We start from the raw sequence: 20,000 nt of genomic DNA, 5'->3' as shown, positions 1-20,000 counted from the left end.
CAGAGCATCTCTATCAACTCTATCATATGCCTTCTCCAGATCCATAAATGCTACATACAAATCTATTTGTTTTTCTAAGTATTTCTCACATATATTCTTCAAAGCAAACACCTGATCCACACATACTCTACCACTTCTGAAACCACACTGCTCTTCCCCAATCTGATGCTCTGTACATGCTTTCACCCTCTCAATCAATACCCTCCCATATAATTTACCAGGAATACTCAACAAACTTATACCTCTGTAATTTGAGCACTCACTCTTATCCCCTTTGCCTTTGTACAATGGCACTATGCAAGCATTCCGCCAATCCTCACGCACCTCACCATGAATCATACATACATTAAATAACCTTACCAACCAGTCAACAATACAGTCACCCCCTTTTTTAATAAATTCCACTGCAATACCATCCAAACCTGCTGCCTTGCCGGCTTTCATCTTCCTTAAAGCTTTTACTACGTCTTCTCTATTTACCAAATCATTTTCCCTAACCCTCTCACTTTGCACACCACCTCGACCAAAACACCGTATATCTGCCACTCTATCATCAAACACATTCAACAAACCTTCAAAATACTCACTCCATCTCCTTCTCACATCACCACTACTTGTTATCACCTCCCCATTAGCCCCCTTCACTGAAGTTCCCATTAGCTCCCTTATCTTACGCACTTTATTTACCTCCTTCCAAAACATCTTTTTATTCTCCCTGAAATTTAATGATACTGTCTCACCCCAACTCTCAATTGCCCTCTTTTTCACCTCTTGCACCTTTCTCTTGACCTCCTTCCTCTTTCTTTTATACCTCTCCCACTCATTTGTATATATATATATATATATATATCTATATCTATATCTATATCTATATCTATATATATATATATATATATATATATATATATATATATATATATATATATATATATATATATATATATATATATATATATCAATTTATTGTATTTTGTCGCGTTAGCGAGGTAGCGCAAGTAAGCAGACGAAAGAATGGCCCAACCCACCCACATACACATCTATATACATAAACGCCCACGCACGCACATATACGTACCTATATATACGCACACAGACATATACATATATACACATGTACTTATTCGTACTTGCTACTTTCATACATTTTCGTCGCCATCCCGCCACATATGAAATAGCAACCTTCCTGTCCCCCGCGCGCGCGCGAGTTAGCGCGAGGAAAAGACAACAAAGGCCACATTCGTTCACACTCAGTCTCTAGCTATCATGTGTAATGCACAGAAACCACAGCTCCTTTTTCACATCCAGGCCCCACAAAACTTTCCATGTTTTACCTCAGACGCTTCACATGCCCTGGTTCAATCCATTGACAGCACGTCGACCTCGGTATACCACAACATTCCAATTCACTCTATTCCTTGCACGCCTTTCATCCTCCAGTATGTTCAGGCCACGATCGCTCAAAATCTTTTTCACTCTCTCCTTCCACCTCCAATTTGGTTTCCCACTTCTCCTTGTTCCCTTCACCTCTGACACATATATCCTCTTTGTCAATCTGCCCTCACTCATTCTCTCTATGTGACCAAACCACTTCAATACACCCTCTTTTGCTCTCTCAACCACACTCTTTTTATTACCATACATCTCTCTTACCCTTTCATTACTTACTCGATCAAACCACCTTACACCACATATTGTGCTCAAACATCTCATTTCCAACACATCCACCCTCCTCTACACAACCCTATCTATAGCCCATGCCTCACAACCATATAATATTGTTGGAACCGCTATCCCTTAAGACATACCCATTGTTGCTCTCCGAGATAACATTCTCGCCTTCCACACATTCTTCAGCGCTCCCAGAACCTTCGCTCCCTCCCCCACCCTGTGACTCACTTCCGCTTTCATGGTTCCATCCCCTGCTAAATCTACTTCCAGATATCTAAAACAATTCACTTCCTCCAGTTTTTCACCATTCAAACTTACCTCCCAATTGACTTGTCCTCAACTCTACTGTACCTAATAAACTTGCTCTTATTCACATTTACTCTCAGCATTCTTCTTTCACACACTTTACCAAATTCAGTCACCAGCTTCTGCAGTTTCTCATCCGAATCAGCCACCAGCGCCGTATCATCAGCGAACATCAACTGACTCACTTCCCAAGCCCTCTTATCCACATCAGACTGTATACTTACCCCTTTCTCCAAAACTCTTGTGTTCACCTCCCTAACAACCCCATCCATAAACAAATCACACAACCATGGGGACATTACACACCCCTGCCGCAAACCGACATTCACTGGGAACCAATCACTTTCCTCTCTTCCTACTCGTACACATGCCTTACATCCTCGATAAAAACTTTTCACTGCTTCTAGCAACTTACCTGCCACACCATATACTGTTAATACTTTCCACAGAGCATCTCTATCAACTCTATCATATGCATTCTCCAGATCCATAAATGCTACATACAAATCCAATTGTTTTTCTAAGTATTTCTCACATACATTCTTCAAAGCCAACACCTAATCGACACATCCTCTACCACTTCTGAAACCATATTGCGCTTCCCCAATCTGATGCTCTGTACATGCCTTGACCCTCTCAATCAATACCCTCCCATATGGTTTCCCAGGAATACTCAACAAACTTATACCTCTGTAATTTGAACACTCACTTTTAACCCCTCTGCCTTTGTACGATGGCACTATGCATGCATTCCGCCAACCCTCAGGCACCTCACCATGAACCATATATACATTGAATATCCTCACCAACCAGTCAACAACACAGTCACCCCCTTTTTTAAAAAAAATCCACTGCAATACCATCCAAACCCGCCGCCTTGCTGGCTTTCATCTTCTGCAAAGCTTTTACTACCTCTTCTCCGTCTATCAAACCACTCTCCCTACCCTCTCGCTTCGCACATCATATATATATATATATATATATATATATATATATATATATATATATATATATATATATATGTGTGTGTGTGTGTGTGTGTGTGTGTGTGTGTGTGTGTGTAAGTGGAAGTACGTATATGTGTTTTTGTGTTAATATGTCGATAAACTTCTGTGTTGCTTGTGCACTTCTGTACTTGTGTGGTGTGTGCATGTTTGTTTGCTCATCCTTGTATGCATGTGTGTTCGCGTGTGTGTGTGTGTATTAGCGTGTGCCAGTGACTGGCTGTAGTGGCATTCTGCGGATGGAAAATGTGGCGCAAGGAATGTACATAATATTTTTTTTAGCTCTATGTCAGCACAGTCATGTTTTCTGAAAGGAATACATTATGGTCTTTAATACATGTTTTTCCTTTGTTACCAAGTGGTTTAATGGCCTCTGTCTGATGTTGTGGTCCACGTTGCCACGGAGGAGGAGAGGGGCCGGTGGGCAAGGCTATATCATAATTAATAATAATTATTACGTTTAAATTCAATTTATCTGGAAAGGAAAATGTTCTTTTTGAAGTCTGTCATTACATGCACCTGGAAAATATCATTCCTTGAAATTTGTCAATTCCTGTTTTTTCATATAGGAAAAATATACATTCACCAGAAAACTTGAACAAAAGTTGCTTTTCCATTATAAACACAGTTTGTTGACAGTGAGATTCAAAGACACTGACAAAAATTTGATGGCCAGTGAGATTTTTGAGTTTTACAGTTACTCTCTTAATTCTAAAGAAATTTACATATTTTTTTAACTGAGTGAAGTCAGAATGAACAGTAAAATATGCATGACCAGTCCTACCTGCGTACTCCAACAATGTGTTCGTGAAAGAGAGATGTCATAACCCACATCATTATACAACTACAGCAACAGCAAGATATAGTCTATAAAGACACATTCATGCTAAGTAGAAACGAAGACTAAAAATAGGATTCTAGAGGGAATTATAGCTTAGATATAACACTTGCGTTGGAGATGACGCTGCTGATAGAAAGTGAAACCCCAAGTGCACCTGCTACATGTTTCTATTATATTTGTTGTGGGTCAACAGGCGACTGTTAGAGAGGAATGAGCGAGGAGAAATGAGGGTAACTCATCCTGAACATATACATAAACATACACACACACACACACACACACACACACACACACACATATATATATATATATATATATATATATATATATATATATATATATATATATATATATATATATATGATAGGTTGATAGAGATGCTCTGTGGAAGGTATTAAGAATATATGGTGTGGGAGGCAAGTTGCTACAAGCAGTGGAAACTTTTTATCGAAGATGTAAGGCATGTGTACGTGTAGGAAGAGAGGAAAGTGATTGGTTCTCAGCGAATGTAGGTTTGCGGCAGGGGTGTGTGATGTCTCCTTGGTTGTTTAATTTGTTTATGGATGGGGTTATTAGGGAGGTGAATGCAAGAGTTTTGGAAAGAGGGGCAAGTATGCAGTCTGTTGTGGATGAAAGAGCTTGGGAAGTGAGTCAGTTGTTGTTCGCTGATGATACAGCGCTGGTGGCTGATTCATGTGAGAAACTGCAGAAGCTAGTGACTGAGTTTGGTAAAGTGTGTGAAAGAAGAAAGCTGAGAGTAAATGTGAATAAGAGCAAGGATATTAGGTACAGTAGGGTTGAGGGTCAAGTCAACTGGGAGGTAAGTTTGAATGGAGAAAAATTGGAGAAAGTGAAGTGTTTTAGATATCTGGGAGTGGATTTGGCAGTGGATGGAAGCATGGAAACGGTAGTGAATCATAGGGTAGGGGAGTGGGCGAAAGTTCTGGGAGCCTTGAAGAATGTGTGGAAGTCGAGAACATTATCTCGGAAAGCAAAAATGGGTATATTTGAAGGAATAGTGGTTCCAACAATGTTACTTGGTTGCGAGGCGTGGGCTATGGATAGAGTTGTCCGGAGGAGGGTGGATGTGCTGGAAATGAGATGTTTGAGGACAATATGTGGTGTGAGGTGGTTTGATCGAGTAAGTAATAATAGGGTAAGAGAGATATGTGGTAATAAAGAGTGTGGTTGAGAGAGCAGAAGAGGGTGTATTGAAGTGGTTTGGTCACATGGAGAGAATGAGTGAGGAAAGATTGACCAAGAGGATATATGTGTCAGAGGTGGAGGTAACGAGAAGTGGGAGACCAAATTTTAGATGGAAAGATGGAGTGAAAAAGATTTTGAGTGATCGGGGCCTGAACATGCAGGAGGGTGAAAGGCGTGCAAGGAATAGAGTGAATTGGAACGATGTGATATACCGGGGTCGATGTGCTGTCATTGGATTGAACCAGGGCATGTAAAGCGTCTGGGGCAAACCATGGAAAGTTCTATGGGGCCTGGATGCTGAAAGGGAGTTGTGGTTTCGGTGCATTATTACATGACAGCTAGAGACTGAGTGTGAACGAATGTGGCCTTTGTTGTCTTTTCCTAGCACTACCTCGCGCACATGAGGGGAGAGGGAGTTGTTATTTCATGTGTGGCGGGGTGGCGATGGAAATCAATAAAGGCAGACAGTATGAATCATGTACATGTGTATATATTTATATGTCTGTGTGTGTATATACTCTGTATAGATATGTATAGGTATGTATATTTGCCTGTGGGGACGTGTATGTATATACATGTGTATGTGGGTGGGTAGGGCCATTCTTTCGTCTGTTTCCTTGCGCTACCTCGCTAACGCGGGAGACAGCGACAAAGTAAAATACATATATATATATATATATATATATATATATATATATATATATATATATATATATATCATTTCATGTGTGGCAGGGTGGCGACGAAATGGATGAAGGCAGCAAGTATGAACATGTGAATATGTATTTATGTATATGTCTGTGTATGTATATGTATGTATACGTTAAAATTTATATGTAAGTATATGTGCGTGTATGGGCGTTTATGTATATACATGTGTATGTGGGTGGGTTAGGCTATTTCTCATCTGTTTCCTTGCGCTACATCGCTAACGCGGGAGACGGCGATTAAGTATAATAAACATAAATATATATATATATGTATATATATATATATATATATATATATATATATATATATATATATAGAGAGAGAGAGAGAGAGAGAGAGAGAGAGAGAGAGAGAGAGAGAGAGAGAGAGAGAGAGAGAGAGAGAGAGAGAGAGAGAGAGAGAGAGAGAGAGAGACTCATTAAAATGAATTGGGGACAGTTTGTAGTGTAAGGTGGTTTGATAGAGTAAGTGATAAAAGGGTTAACGAGAGGTATGATAATATTCGTAATATGATTGAGAGAGCTGAAGAGGGTGTGCCGATATGATTTGGATATATGGAGAGAATGAGTGAGGAAAGGCTGCAAAGAGAATGTATGTGTCAGAGGTGGAGGGAACAAGGAGAAGTGGGAGACCAAATTGGAGGTGGAAGAATGGAATGGAATGAAATGACTTGGATCGATATGGTATACAGGTGTCGACGTGCTGTAATTGAAATGAACAAGATTATGTGAAGCGTCTGGGGTAAGCCATGGAAAGGTCTGTGGGGCCTGGATGTTGATAGGGAGCTGTGGTTTCGGTGCATTACATATGACAGGTAGAGACTATGAGCAAAAGTAGACTTTCTTCTTTTATTCCTGACACTACTTCGAAAACGCAGGAAACAGCTGCAAAGTGTGAAAAAACATAAGCCCTAATCAAGGCCATCTCGGGTGAAAAAAAAAAAAGCGAAAATATAAGTCAATCAGGGTTTTGCAAGTGTTTGTACACCTGACTCTTAAAGGAAGAAAGGTTTTATAAAAATGAAACGACAGAGGAAGGGAGAGAAATCCACAACTAAGATGTTTGAGGATAGAAGGTGGTGTCATAACAGACAATCCTCGAGTGGTCGGTCTCCACGCAGGAGTTGAAGGAAGCAGCAGCCTAACGCATTCCATGGGTCTACCAAAGCTTGGGGTTGGGGACACATGCAGACAGCTCACGAGAACAATAATACCTATAGAACAGAGAGAGAGAAATGATATCACGGTGCACGGAGAGGAAGGTGGAAGAAAGAGCGCAAATGAGGTGCATTGATGAGAAGAAAGGCTTTTGATTCCACTTTAGTTTATGGACAAGGTGAAAATAACCCCCTTCCCTTTTTTGTGAGGACAGCATTCCACACTCAGGAGAATCATACTCCTGTAGGTGTGAAATAGCTGCTCACTACTTAAAGAAAAAGAAAATAAGGCATCTACACAACAGCTTTTGGGGATCAGACTTTGTGATATCAATTACATGAACTTGCAAAACAGAATGGAGGGAATGGTTATGGTCATCATGTTTATGTTAATACAAGGTTGAATTGTAGCGTTTTGAGAATTAACAGAGGGAAACAAATGATTCTTGGAAGAGATATTGGCAGAAATTGAATTTAGCACTATCAAATTTCACAAGGTTACTGCTCCTCTGGTCATAGATGCCGCACAAGTAAGAACTGAGAGAGAAAACATGATTAGTACGAGAAAGAGAACAAATGTTATACGGAGGAGAGGAGGAAAAATGAGTTGAAGTATAACAAGTGAAATTATCAGGATAAGAGAGAATAGGGTTAGAAGTACAAGAGAGTAGATCATTAACTGAGAGAAGAAAGAGAGAAGGTGATAGGACGGAATCATGAGGAACATCACTGTAGATTTGATAGGAGGGAGAGGTCGCTCCATCAACTACTACTGCAATGGAGCGATCAGGGAGGAAACAATATATTAGAGACCAGAGAATTGCAGTAATTTTCAAGGAAGGGCATCCAGAAAGCAAAGACTTATGTCACAACCTGTCAAATGCTTTGGAGATATCGAGGGCTACCACAAAAGTTCCACCAAATTCCCTGAGAGAGGAGGGTCAGAAAGGAGTCACATAGAAGAGAACATCGACACTAGACCTAGCTTTACGAAATCCATTCTGGTGATCTGAAATTGGATTTCACGTATTTGAGAAAAGAGAGCTCAGAAGAATTTCAAAGACTTTGGAGGTCCCAGACATGAGAGCAATACGGAAATAGTAGAAAGGGTTTAAGCGCTTAGGGATGGGCTTCGCCAAGGCATCTTTACAGGTGGAATGGAAAGTCAGAGATTTTAGAAAGAAGCGAAAATATGAGCAAGGATTGGTGCTAGCTCAGATGTACACTCCAGAAGAGCACAAGGAGATATGCCATCTGAACTATACGTCTTGTCCACCTGCATCTAGGAGAGCATCTGGATGACCCTGTGCGAGGAGAATGTGGGAGATGGCATGGGTTCAAGGGAAGGAGGTGGTAGAGATAGATTAGAATAAGAATCATCCAAAGTTGATTTAGAGGAAAGCAAGGAGTAAAAACGAGCGGCATTATCAGTGGGAGAGTTAGTAATAGATTGAACAGGTCTGAAAAGTAGAGGAAAGGATAAATCACAAAAGTTGTTGGAATTACTTTTGGTTAAGAACCAAAAAGAATAAAAGTAATAGAAATAAGGTTGCAGCCAGAGGAACCTAAGGGGGTGGAAATGTTGTATGTAGAGTGGGAGGGTTCAGAGGTAGAGAAGAGTTCAGGTGTGTTGGAGGAGTGGACGTGACGGTAGGGTAGGGTGTTTATTTAATTGAACCAGATTGTTAAGAGGTGAAAACGAAAAGGCCTCGGATCCACCAGGATCGTCCCGTTTAGGGTCTAATCAGTCCGAGCAGTGTACGTTGAAATACCCAGCACAGATGACCTCAGCTCGTTGATGTGAGGAGAGCAGAGCTTCGTGGCAAGCATTTATACATCGGAGAATTGGGGAAGAAATAAATGGAAAACAAAAGCAAGGTAACAGAGAGGAGATTTTGAGACAGATAGCATCAATTTTAGGAGCAACAGTAGTATTTGTACTACATTATGCACAAACTCTACCCTTGGAGCAGAAAGGAATATACAGATTATAGTTTGAGATCTGATGGTGGAGAAAAGATAAAGAATCTTTTAGTGTCCTCCAAACGTAAACACATTCACTCGTCTCTGAACGATGTCTCATGAACCTGGTCACACATCCTTTATAATATGATAAAACGACAAACTACACAAAACACACCATTCACCACAATTAGCAGCATAGTAACAACAGACATACAACTCATACATAAAGAAACAAAATTTTCCAATATCGTCCCACTTCAACATGCACAGCACCCATTTCTGAGTAACAGGACCGACCCATCCCTTCCCTTCCGAGCCACGTCATAACCATCCACCAAACTAACACACAAATAAAACGCACCTCCTCAACCTCACACATCAGCCACCTATGCTCGCAGATCCCCTACCACCAGCAAATTTCACGTTAGCAAAATAAGGTCTCACCGAAATAACGCAGCAAACACTCCACTAACTTTCCTCCCCCCTCAGTCTTGCGCTTCATCTACCAGACATACTCCGATATGAAACCATACTCCCCAGACAAATGAGTATCATACTTTTGCAACTGTAACTTGGACATCAACCATTCCTCCAACACTAGAAGCATCGAGTCTCCATACTAAAGGACCCCATACGTCCAGGATGTTACTTTAACATAGAGAACACGGAGCACCTGCTCCTCCTCTGACCTGCATCAACGCTGCCCAGACAGACAGGCAGACAAACACGTACGTTACCACGCTTGATGACCTACGGTCCTGGCCAGTGGACGTCACATCATGGCCTACAGGAACATAGTCCAGTACGCCTGAAATAAGTTTTATCTTAGTTTAACTCATTTTCATACGTTCTCTCTTATCGGTCACACGAGGATACTATTTGTTTTACTAGTATGAATCCTATTGTGGAGCTAAAACTGTTATGCTATTATCCTTGAGAATAGGGAAGAAAGAATATTTCCCCCGTATCCTCTGGTGGTCGTTAAAGACGGCTAAGAGCGGTGGGAGCGGGGAGATGGGAGTTCTCCCTTTCTTGTATTTCATTTCCTAAAAGATGGAACAGAAGGAGGAGCCAAGTTAGGAGTCTTCATCCCTTTCGAAGGCCCAGGATGAGGTGTCTTGAAGGCGTTTGGATGTACTGAAAATGAGATGAAGAGAGAGGCAGCGTGCATATTTGAGGAAAGGAACTTGGATGTTGTAGCTCTAAGTAAAATAAAGCTCAAGGGTAAGGGGCATGGATGGTTTGGGAATGTCTTACAGGTAAAGTTAAGAATTAGCGTGAGGGCGAGAGCTAAGGAAGGGATGGCAATTCTGCTGAAGCAGGAGTTGTGATAATGAGTGAAAGGGTGTAAGGACGTGAGGTCCAGACAGATGTGGGTAAAAATGAAAGTGGATTACGAGAGATGGGTGATTATTTGTGTTTGAATACCTGGCCACGAGAAGAATGATGAAGAGAGAGGAGTGTTTAGGGAGCAAATGAGTGAGCGTCAGCAGTTTTGATGCCAGAAATCCTGTATTGATAATGAATGATTTGAATGCGAAAGAGGGTAATGTGGTATTTGATGGTATAATTGAGGGGCATGGGGTTTTCAGTGGAGTGAATAGAAATACTGAAAAGCTTGTGTAGTTGTGAGTTGTGAAAGAACCGATGACTGGTGATATCTGGTTTAAAAAGAGAGACAAGATAAGTATAGGTGAGTGAAGAATGAGAGGTATCTAGGGTAGCAATGCTGGCATGAGCAAGAGAAGTGTGTGGTATGCGTGAGGTGGGAGGTGGGCTGGTAAGGAAGGGCAGAGAGTGGTGAATGACGATGTAAAATTGCTAGTAAAAGAGAAGAGGGAAGTGTAGGAGCGATACTTAAAGGATTAGAATACAAGTGATCGTGAGATGCACATGGGGAAGCAGCAGGAGGTCTAGAAAATGGTGCAGGGGCTGAAAGAGAGGGCAATTGAAAGTTGGATTGAGCAAGTATCAGCAAACTTCAGGGAAAATAAGAAAATGTTTTGGAGGGAGGGTAATACGTGAGAAAAAAATAAGAGAACAAATGGGAGCAACGGTGGAAAGGGGAAATGGGGAAGTGGAAACAAGCAGTGAAAAAGGTGAATAGGAAATGGAGTGAGTAATTTCAAGGATTGTTGAATGTGCTTGATGATAGGGTGGCAGGTGTAGGATGTTTGGGTTGGGGAGATATGAGAAGAGGTAAGATAATGGCAAGCGTTTTGGTGATAAAGAAGAGATGCTGAAAGCCTTCCGTAAGATGAAATGCGACACGGCGGCTGGAGTGGATGGTACTGCAGTTGAATTTCTTAAGAAAGTGCATGAGTGTTGCAGATTGGGTAATTAGGATTTACAATGAATGTATGGATTATGGTGAGGTGCCTGAGGATTGCCGGAATGCAAGTATATCGCTATTGTATAAAGGCAAAGGGTGACAAAGGTGAGTGTTCAAACTACAGAAGTGTAAGTTTGTTGAGTGTACCAGGTAAGTTATATGAGAAAGCGGTGATCGAGGTGTGGGCATGTCCTGAGCACTAGAGTAGGGAGGAACAGTGTATTTACAGATATAATTCAAGAATATGTGGATCAGGTGTTTGCTTTAAAGTATGTGTGTAAGAAATACTTGAAGAAACAGAAGGATTTGTGTGTGGCATTTATGGATATGGAGAAAGCATATGATAGGGTTCATATAGATGGTTAACGGATGGTGTTCCGAATATATGATGTGGGAAGAAAGCTATTGAAAGCGACGTGGATTTCTATCAAGGAAGACAGGCATGTGTGCGATTGGGAAGAGAGGAGGGTGAGTGGTTTCAGGGGAAGATGGGTTTGCGACAGGGGTATGTGATGCCACCATGGCTGTTTATTTCTTTTTAATGAAAGGTGTGATAAAAAAGGATCGGTGGCTGGGAATATCAGGTATTAAAAGAGGAACATACATAAGTACATATGGGTAAGGAAGGATGATGGAAGCGGGCATTACTGAATTATGTACCAAATGATAGGCGTGAAAAAGGGAGACTCTTGAATGTGTATATGCTGGGAGGGTCAGCTGGTGGTATGTCTGATCAGTTTTTGGTGTGGGTGACGATGAAAGTTTATACAGGCTTAAGGGTAGAGAGGTAACGACACGGGTTGGGAGACGGTAAGAACCTAACAGATCAGGAAAGACATATACAACCTAATCGTCCAAACTAATCCATAACCAAACACTAACCCAAAAGTAAAAAAAAAAAAAGTAGAAGAGCAAGTAGAAAAATATCCCTCTTTCTTCGAGAAAACACTTGCACACCCAACAGTCACTTAACCAATTTAGTTTTAAGCACTGCTCCAACAGGCATACAACCTCCTGAAAGTACACTCCCCAGACAAATGCGAGTTAACCTTTTTTCCTCTCCGCTCTGAACGCCATCCATATCACCAGCACTACAAACAGCCAGTTACCCTAACACAAAATCCCTTATACCCATAGCAGTGCAACTGTACACTTACTCTTCAGCTGTCTTGTATTTAGCTCACAAAGACTCGAGCACATCACGACATTCCCTGACCTGTGGTCTCGCCCGTTGGACGTGTCCGGCTTCCTGAGCTCTGTGGGAGACCTATAGAATGGTCATGGAGCAGGAAGCTAATATATTTATGGATGAGTATATGTGTATCCTGAAACTTATCTTTATTCCTCAGTACAAACTTTCCATCAGTGGATCCTGTGTGTGTGTGCTGTAGTAGCGCAAAGGTCTTTCTACACAGAAACTTGGTAATTGTCTGTAATGGTTAGACGGTAGTGGCTCTCAAGGATCTTACCAGAAATATCATCCAAGATCTACAATAAGACATGGATGAGTTCCTGTCAACGTGAGAGAGGTGATTTCTCTCACCATGACAAAGGTGACTGTCGTTGGTATTTCCCTTCTAAGAGGTAGAGATGCTGCCTACAATGTCTCACTGAGGTAGATACTATTACATCACCTACGTCTCAGGAGCGTCATGCAGAGTATTGCAGTATCCCCCATGCATGATGCTCTAGTCAGTTTACACTATAGTGATTACGTTCGAGGAAAGAACTTGAGAAAATCAATATTTCACAAGAAAAAAAAAAGGATACAGATTTTACAGACCATGAAGATGATGCAGGTATTAACGATAAGTAATGCTGTTACTGATGACAGAGATAAAGTATTTATAGTATGCGACTATAAGATGACTGGATGGCTAGCTACCTTACTAGTCTACCTGCAAATTCTACGATGCTTTTGCCATCAGTTCAGCTAGATTTATGTATGAACCATATTTACAAAGTGTTCAGATCTACATATCTAGTACAGCTAAACACAGAGAGTGATAGTTTCATACACTAGCAGTACATGTCATGCTACACCAAGGGATACATCTACGTCTGCAAGATACATCGAGAACTTAATGAATGGCCTTCTGTCGCCTTGCCTGAGTCTGGAGTACTTGTAGCGGACCATAGCCATAGCCCTACCAGCTGCAGTATGAGCCGCTGTACACAGACACACACCAACACTACCGTACACAATGGCTACAGGGTCTCCACCTGGACGTACAGGTACCGAGGCGGGTAGTACAGATCGTGCACGGACTAGCCTAGTGCCCCACCAACACACCATTATGCGTTCAGTGATTTGATGTTTTAGATCCTCCAGCTTCTTCCGTCGCTTGTTGGCCGCCCTCTCCACGAAGTTGATACAGGCAAACTCCAGGATGGCCGCGAACACGAAGGCAAAGCACAGAATGACGAAGTAGTCGAGGGCGGTGGCGTAGGGAACAGCTGGCCAGGCTGAGCGGCCGCCGAACCCTAGCGTAGTCATGGACAGCACGGCGTTCACACCTGGCGTCACGAGAGAAAACGGCACACCATCAGGACCCGGCCACTGTAAGGGGAAAACTACAGTATATCTCTGTGGGAACCCACCATAGATAACTCCTCTAAGGCAAGTCCAGCTTTAGCTCGTTCGTCTAAAGCCTTCTTGATGTCTTCGACTTGCTTCCGTCTCCGGTTCGCCGTCCGCTCGAAGAAGTTTATCATGGCGAACTCGACGATGGCACCGAAGACGAAGGTAAAGCACAGGATGACGAAGTAGTCGAGTGACGTTGGGTAAGAGACTTGGGGCATCGACGAGCGCCCTCCAAAACCCAACTTGCACAGAGAAAGCACTGTAGTTGCACCTGATTTTAGAGAGGTAGTTATGTAAGGTCTAAAGAATGGTCAGCTACCGAGTCAGATGAGGGACTACACAATATCATGTTCGCATAACCTTCAAAAGTTCTCGACTAGATGTAAAGAAGCATTGGAATATTGCAATTATATCACTCAGGGGAAAGGCAATGACTTCTAATGTAGACTTGCTGTATACTTGCTGTCTGATATAGTGACTGAGTCTTATATGATGACAGAAGGTTCCCTACCAGCTGAGATTATATATCATACACAGAAACAAGACTGGAATTCAGTGGTTAGAATAAATCCTGTAATGAAAAGGGACATTGATCAAAGTCAGTTCTATATAGCTTCCTATAATTTCAAAAGAAAATAAATAAATGAAATAAATTACATGAACTGATCCTGAATATGGGTGACATGGAGGCTGTTGGAACAGGGAAATAACGATTATAACTTTCACAGCAAAGAATACATTGTTATCAGCACTGAAATAAAACACATGCACATTATATGATCACACAAAAGCAGCTTGTTACGAAACTTTTTGAATGACATTGCAGAGGTTCATATTGACAGGAAACACAAACATAATAGATATGTAAATACTCACGAAAAGACATATGTCAGATAGAAGTTCTCTATGTACAATATTTACAGATTACTGAGAGGAATGGAAAAGAAATTTCTGCTCTGAAGAACCTTATTTCATAATACGTCTCACGTTGACAGAAGCAAATGATGTTATCATCCTCTTTACGATGTGATGAGATGATAGAGTCCCTTAATGGCCAAATAGCTTCTCATGTCCGTAGATATACCAAAGACAATGTGCTTTCTACATTACTTATGAGAGTAGAGACAGACATCCACTGTGTTTTACTCCCTGTGTCAGCGGTGTAGACAAATAACTTTAAGAGTAATGATGTATGTTTACATACATATAACGAGAAATTGAAAACCATCGAAAGGCAAGTAACAATTCTTCTGATATTTATTATCTCACAACAAATTCTTTCTCTTCTAACTAGAAATATTAAAGAAATACCAAATGTATTCAGCGAACTTTCCCAAGGGTGCACACCACATCATCATTATTAAACGTGTTAGTACAAACGTACAGACAGCCTCAAACCTTAAGTCCAGTCAAATCTAGATGACTGCTAAACTTAGTCTATGTTCGCTACAGAATTTAAAAAGGGTACATTAAATGTTGGACGAACACGATTCCAAACAAAAATGGCTTCACTGTTCTTTAATCAGTAGCTTAACTCAGTTATGGAATTAAATGAGTTCAGGGAAATGCAGGATGACAAACCCGATTGCAAAACAAAATCATTCGATCAAATGCCAAGCTTCCTCACCTAGACCGATCCTGCCAGGAACGTCCTTCTTGGTGATCCAGAAGGCGACCCAGGAGCAGCAGACGATGAGGATGCAGGGCACGTACACTTGCAGCAGGAAGAACCCAGTCAGACGCTTCAGGTGGAACTTGACGCTCAGGGTTGAGATGGTTTCTGCAAGGGGCCAGGGTCAGGGTTAGAGATAGGGCCAGGGTCATGGTTTGGGATAGGGTCAGGATCAGGGTTAGAGATAGTGCCAGGATCAGGGTTAGGGATAGGGGCCAGGGTCAGGGTTAGGGATACGGCCAGGATCAGGGTTAGGGATAGGGGCCAGGATCAGGGTTAGAGATAGGGGCCAGGATCAGGGTTAGGGATAGGGCCAGGATCAGGGTTAGGGATAGGGGCAATGATTAGGGGTAGGGACAGGGCCGGGATCAGGGTTAGGGATAGGGTCAGGATCAGAGTTAGAGATAGGTTCAGCATCAGGGTTAAAGATAGAGTCAGGATCAGGGTTAGGGATAGGGCCAGGATCAGGGTTAGAGATAGGGTCAGTATCAGAGTAAGGGATAAGGCAAGTATCAGTGTTAGAGATAGGGTCAAGATCAGGGTTAGAGATAGGGAGAGGGTCAGGGTTAGGAGTAAGGAGAGGATCATGGAGAGAGACAAAGTTATCTTTGGACAAAAGTGTAGAATAAAATCGTCCTTCTAGAGAAGGTAAATGCGTCGTAAACATGTTTGAAAGAGCTAATACACACACACACACACACACACACACACACACACACACACACACACACACACACACACACACACACACACACACACACACACATATATATATATATATATATATATATATATATATATATATATATATATATATATATATATATATATATATATATATATATATATATTTCAAACTATTCGCCATTTCCCGCATCAGCAAGGTAGCGTTAAGAACAGAGGACTGGGCCTCTGAGGGAACATCCTCACCTGGCCCCCTTCTCTGTTCCTTCTTTTGGAAAATTAAAAAAAAAAACAAGAGGGGAGGATTTCCAGCCCCCCGCTCCCTCCCCTTTTAGTCGCCTTCTACGACATGCAGGGAATACGTGGGAAGTATTTTTTCTCCCCTATCCCCAGGGATAATATATATATATATATATATATTTTTTCTTTTCTTTCATACTATTCGCCATTTCCCGCGTTAGCAAGGTAGCGTTAAGAACAGAGGACTGGGCCTCTGAGGGAATGTCCTCACCTGGCCTCGTTCTCTGTTCCTTCTTTTGGAAATCAAAAAAAACGAGAGGGGAGATTTCCAGCCCCCGCTCCCTCCCCTTTTAGTCGCCTTCTACGACACGAGGGAATACGTGGGAAGTATTCTTTCTCCCCTATCCCCAGGGATAATATATATATACTATATATATATATATATATATATATATATATATATATATATATATAATATATATATATATATATCTATTATATATATATATATATATATAGAAGTGGTAGAGGATGTGTCGATCAGGTGTTTGCTTTGAAGAATGTATGTGAAAAATACTTAGAAAAGCAAATGGATTTGTATGTAGCATTCATGGATCTGCAGAAGGCATATGATACAGTTGATAGAGATGCTCTGTGGAAGGTATTAAGAATATATGGTGTGGGAGGCAAGTTGTTAGAAGCAATGAAAAGTTTTTATCGAGGATGTAAGGCATGTGTACCTGTAGGAAGAGAGGAAAGTGATTGGTTCTCAGTGAATGTAGGTTTGCGGCAGGGGTGTATAATGTCTCCATGGTTGTTCAATTTGTTTATGGATTGGGTTGTTAGGGAGGTGAATGCAAGAGTTTTGGAAAGAGGGGCAAGTATGCAGTCTGTTGTGGATGAGAGAGCTTGGGAAGTGAGTCAGTTGTTGTTCGCTGATGATACAGCTCTGTTGGCTGATTCGTGTGTGAAACTGCAGAGGCTGGTGACTGAGTTTGGTAAAGTGTGTGAAAGAAGAAAGCTGAGAGTAAGGGTTGAGGGACAAGTCAATTGGGAGGTAAGTTTGAATGGAGAAAAACTGGAGGAAGTGAAGTGTTTTAGATATCTGGGAGTGGATTTGGCAGCGGATGGAACCATGGAAGCGGAAGTGAATCATAGGGTGGGGGAGGGAACGAAGGTTCTGGGAGCGTTGAAGATTGTGTTTAAGTCGAAAACATTATCTCGGAAAGCGAACATGGGTATGTTTGAAGGAATAGTGGTTCCAGCAATGTTATATGGTTGCGAGGCGTGGGCTATGGATAGAGTTGTGCGCAGGAGGGTGGATGTGCTGGAAATGAGATGTTTGAGGACAATATGTGGTGTGAGGTGGTTTGATCGAGTAATAATAGGGTAAGAGAGATGTGTGGTAATAAAAATAGTGTGGTTGAGAGAGCAGAAGAGGGTGTTTTCAAATGGTTTGGTCACATGGAGAGAATGAATTAGGAAAGATTGACCAAGAGGATATATGTGTCAGAAGTGGAGGGAACGAGGAGACCAAATTGGAGGTGGAAAGATGGAGTGAAAAGATTTTGAGTTATCGGGCCCTGAACAAGCAGGAGGGTGAAAGGCGTGCAAGGAGTAGAGTGAATTGGAACGATGTGGTTATACCGGGGTCGACCTGCTGTCACTGGAATGAACCAGGGCATTCTGAAGCGTCTGGGGTAAACCATGGAAAGTTCTGTGGGGCCTGGATGTGGAAAGGGAGCTGTGGTTTCGGTGCATTATTACATGACAGCTAGAGACTGAGTGTGAACGAATGTGGTCTTTGTTGTCTTTTCCTAGCGCTACCACGTGCACATGAGGGAGGGGAGGGGGTTGTTATTTCATGTGTGGCGGGGTAGCGATGGGAATGAATAAAGGCAGACAGTATGAATTATGTAAATATGTATATATGTCCATGTCTGTGTGTGTGTATATATATGTATACGTTGAGATGTATAGGTATGTAGATTTGCGTGTGTGGACGCAAATCTACATACGACAAAGCAATATATATATATATATATATATATATATATATATATATATATATATATGTTATCACCTCCCCATTTGCGCCCTTCACTGAAGTTCCCATTTGGTCCCTTGTCTTACGCACTTTATTTACCTCCTTCCAGAACATCTTTTTATTCTCCCTAAAATTTAATGATACTCTCTCACCCCAACTCTCATTTGCCCTTTTTTTCACCTCTTGCACCTTTCTCTTGACCTTCTGTCTCTTTCTTTTATACATCTCCCACTCAATTGCATTTTTTCCCTGCAAAAATCGTCCAAATGCCTCTCTCTTCTCTTTCACTAATACTCTTACTTCTTCATCCCACCACTCACTACCCTTTCTAACCAACCCACCTCCCACTCTTCTCATGCCACAAGCATCTTTTGCGCAATCCATCACTGATTCCCTAAATACATCCCATTCCTCCCCCACTCCCCTTGCTTCCATTGTTCTCACCTTTTTCCATTCTGTACTCAGTCTCTCCTGGTACTTCCTCACACAGGTCTCCTTCTCAAGCTCACTTACTCTCACCACCCTCTTCACCCCAACATTCACTCTTCTTTTCTGAAAACCCATACAGATCTTCACCTTAGCCTCCACAAGATAATGATCAGACATCCCTCCAGTTGCACCTCTCAGCACATTAACATCCAAAAGTCTCTCTTTCGCACGCCTGTCAATTAACACGTAATCCAATAATGCTCTCTGGCCATCTCTCCTACTTACATAAGTATACTTATGTATATCTCGCTTTTCAAACCAGGTATTCCCAATCATCAGTCCTTTTTCAGCACATAAACCACAAGTAGTGGTGATGTGAGAAGGAGATGGAGTGAGTATTTTGAAGGTTTGTTGAATGTGTTTGATGATAGAGTGGCAGATATACGGTGTTTTGGTCGAGGTGGTGTGCAAAGTGAGAGGGTTAGGGAAAATGATTTGGTAAACAGAGAAGAGGTAGTGAAAGCTTTGCGGAAGATGAAAGCCGGCAAGGCAGCAGGTTTGGATGGTATTGCAGTGGAATTTATTAAAAAAGGGGGTGACTGTATTGTTGACTGGTTGGTAAGGTTATTTAATGTATGTATGACTCATGGTGAGGTGCCTGAGGATTGGCGGAATGCGTGCATAGTGCCATTGTACAAAGGCAAAGGGGATAAGAGTGAGTGCTCAAATTACAGAGGTATAAGTTTGTTGAGTATTCCTGGTAAATTATATGGGAGGGTATTGATTGAGAGGGTGAAGGCATGTACAGAGCATCAGATTGGGGAAGAGCAGTGTGGTTTCAGAAGTGGTAGAGGATGTGTGGATCAGGTGTTTGCTTTGAAGAATGTATGTGAGAAATACTTAGAAAAGCAAATGGATTTGTATGTAGCATTTATGGATCTGGAGAAGGCATATGATAGAGTTGATAGAGATGCTCTGTGGAAGGTATTAAGAATATATGGTGTGGGAGGAAAGTTGTTAGAAGCAGTGAAAAGTTTTTATCGAGGATGTAAGGCATGTGTACGTGTAGGAAGAGAGGAAAGTGATTGGTTCTCAGTGAATGTAGGTTTGCGGCAGGGGTGTGTGATGTCTCCATGGTTGTTTAATTTGTTTATG

At 41.7% G+C, this 20,000-nt stretch overlaps 1 protein-coding gene across 1 annotated transcript in view; it reads right to left on the bottom strand.

Moving 5' to 3' along the window:
* LOC139754431 (uncharacterized) overlaps positions 1–20,000 on the bottom strand; it is a 299,964-nt gene that overhangs the window by 6,066 nt on the left and 273,898 nt on the right. Inside the window, exons 7-8 of the mRNA XM_071671708.1 lie at positions 15,401–15,553; positions 13,483–13,706 (exon numbers count right to left, since the gene is read on the bottom strand). Of these exons, the coding sequence (XP_071527809.1) occupies positions 13,483–13,706; positions 15,401–15,553 (377 nt within the window). The remainder of the gene's footprint in view (positions 1–13,482; positions 13,707–15,400; positions 15,554–20,000) is intronic.

The sequence above is a fragment of the Panulirus ornatus genome, chromosome 17 (genome assembly GCF_036320965.1).
Source record: "Panulirus ornatus isolate Po-2019 chromosome 17, ASM3632096v1, whole genome shotgun sequence".
Classification (NCBI taxonomy): domain Eukaryota; kingdom Metazoa; phylum Arthropoda; class Malacostraca; order Decapoda; family Palinuridae; genus Panulirus; species Panulirus ornatus.
Note: the sequence above shows the minus strand (reverse complement) of the source record. Positions and strands in the feature narration are given on the sequence as shown.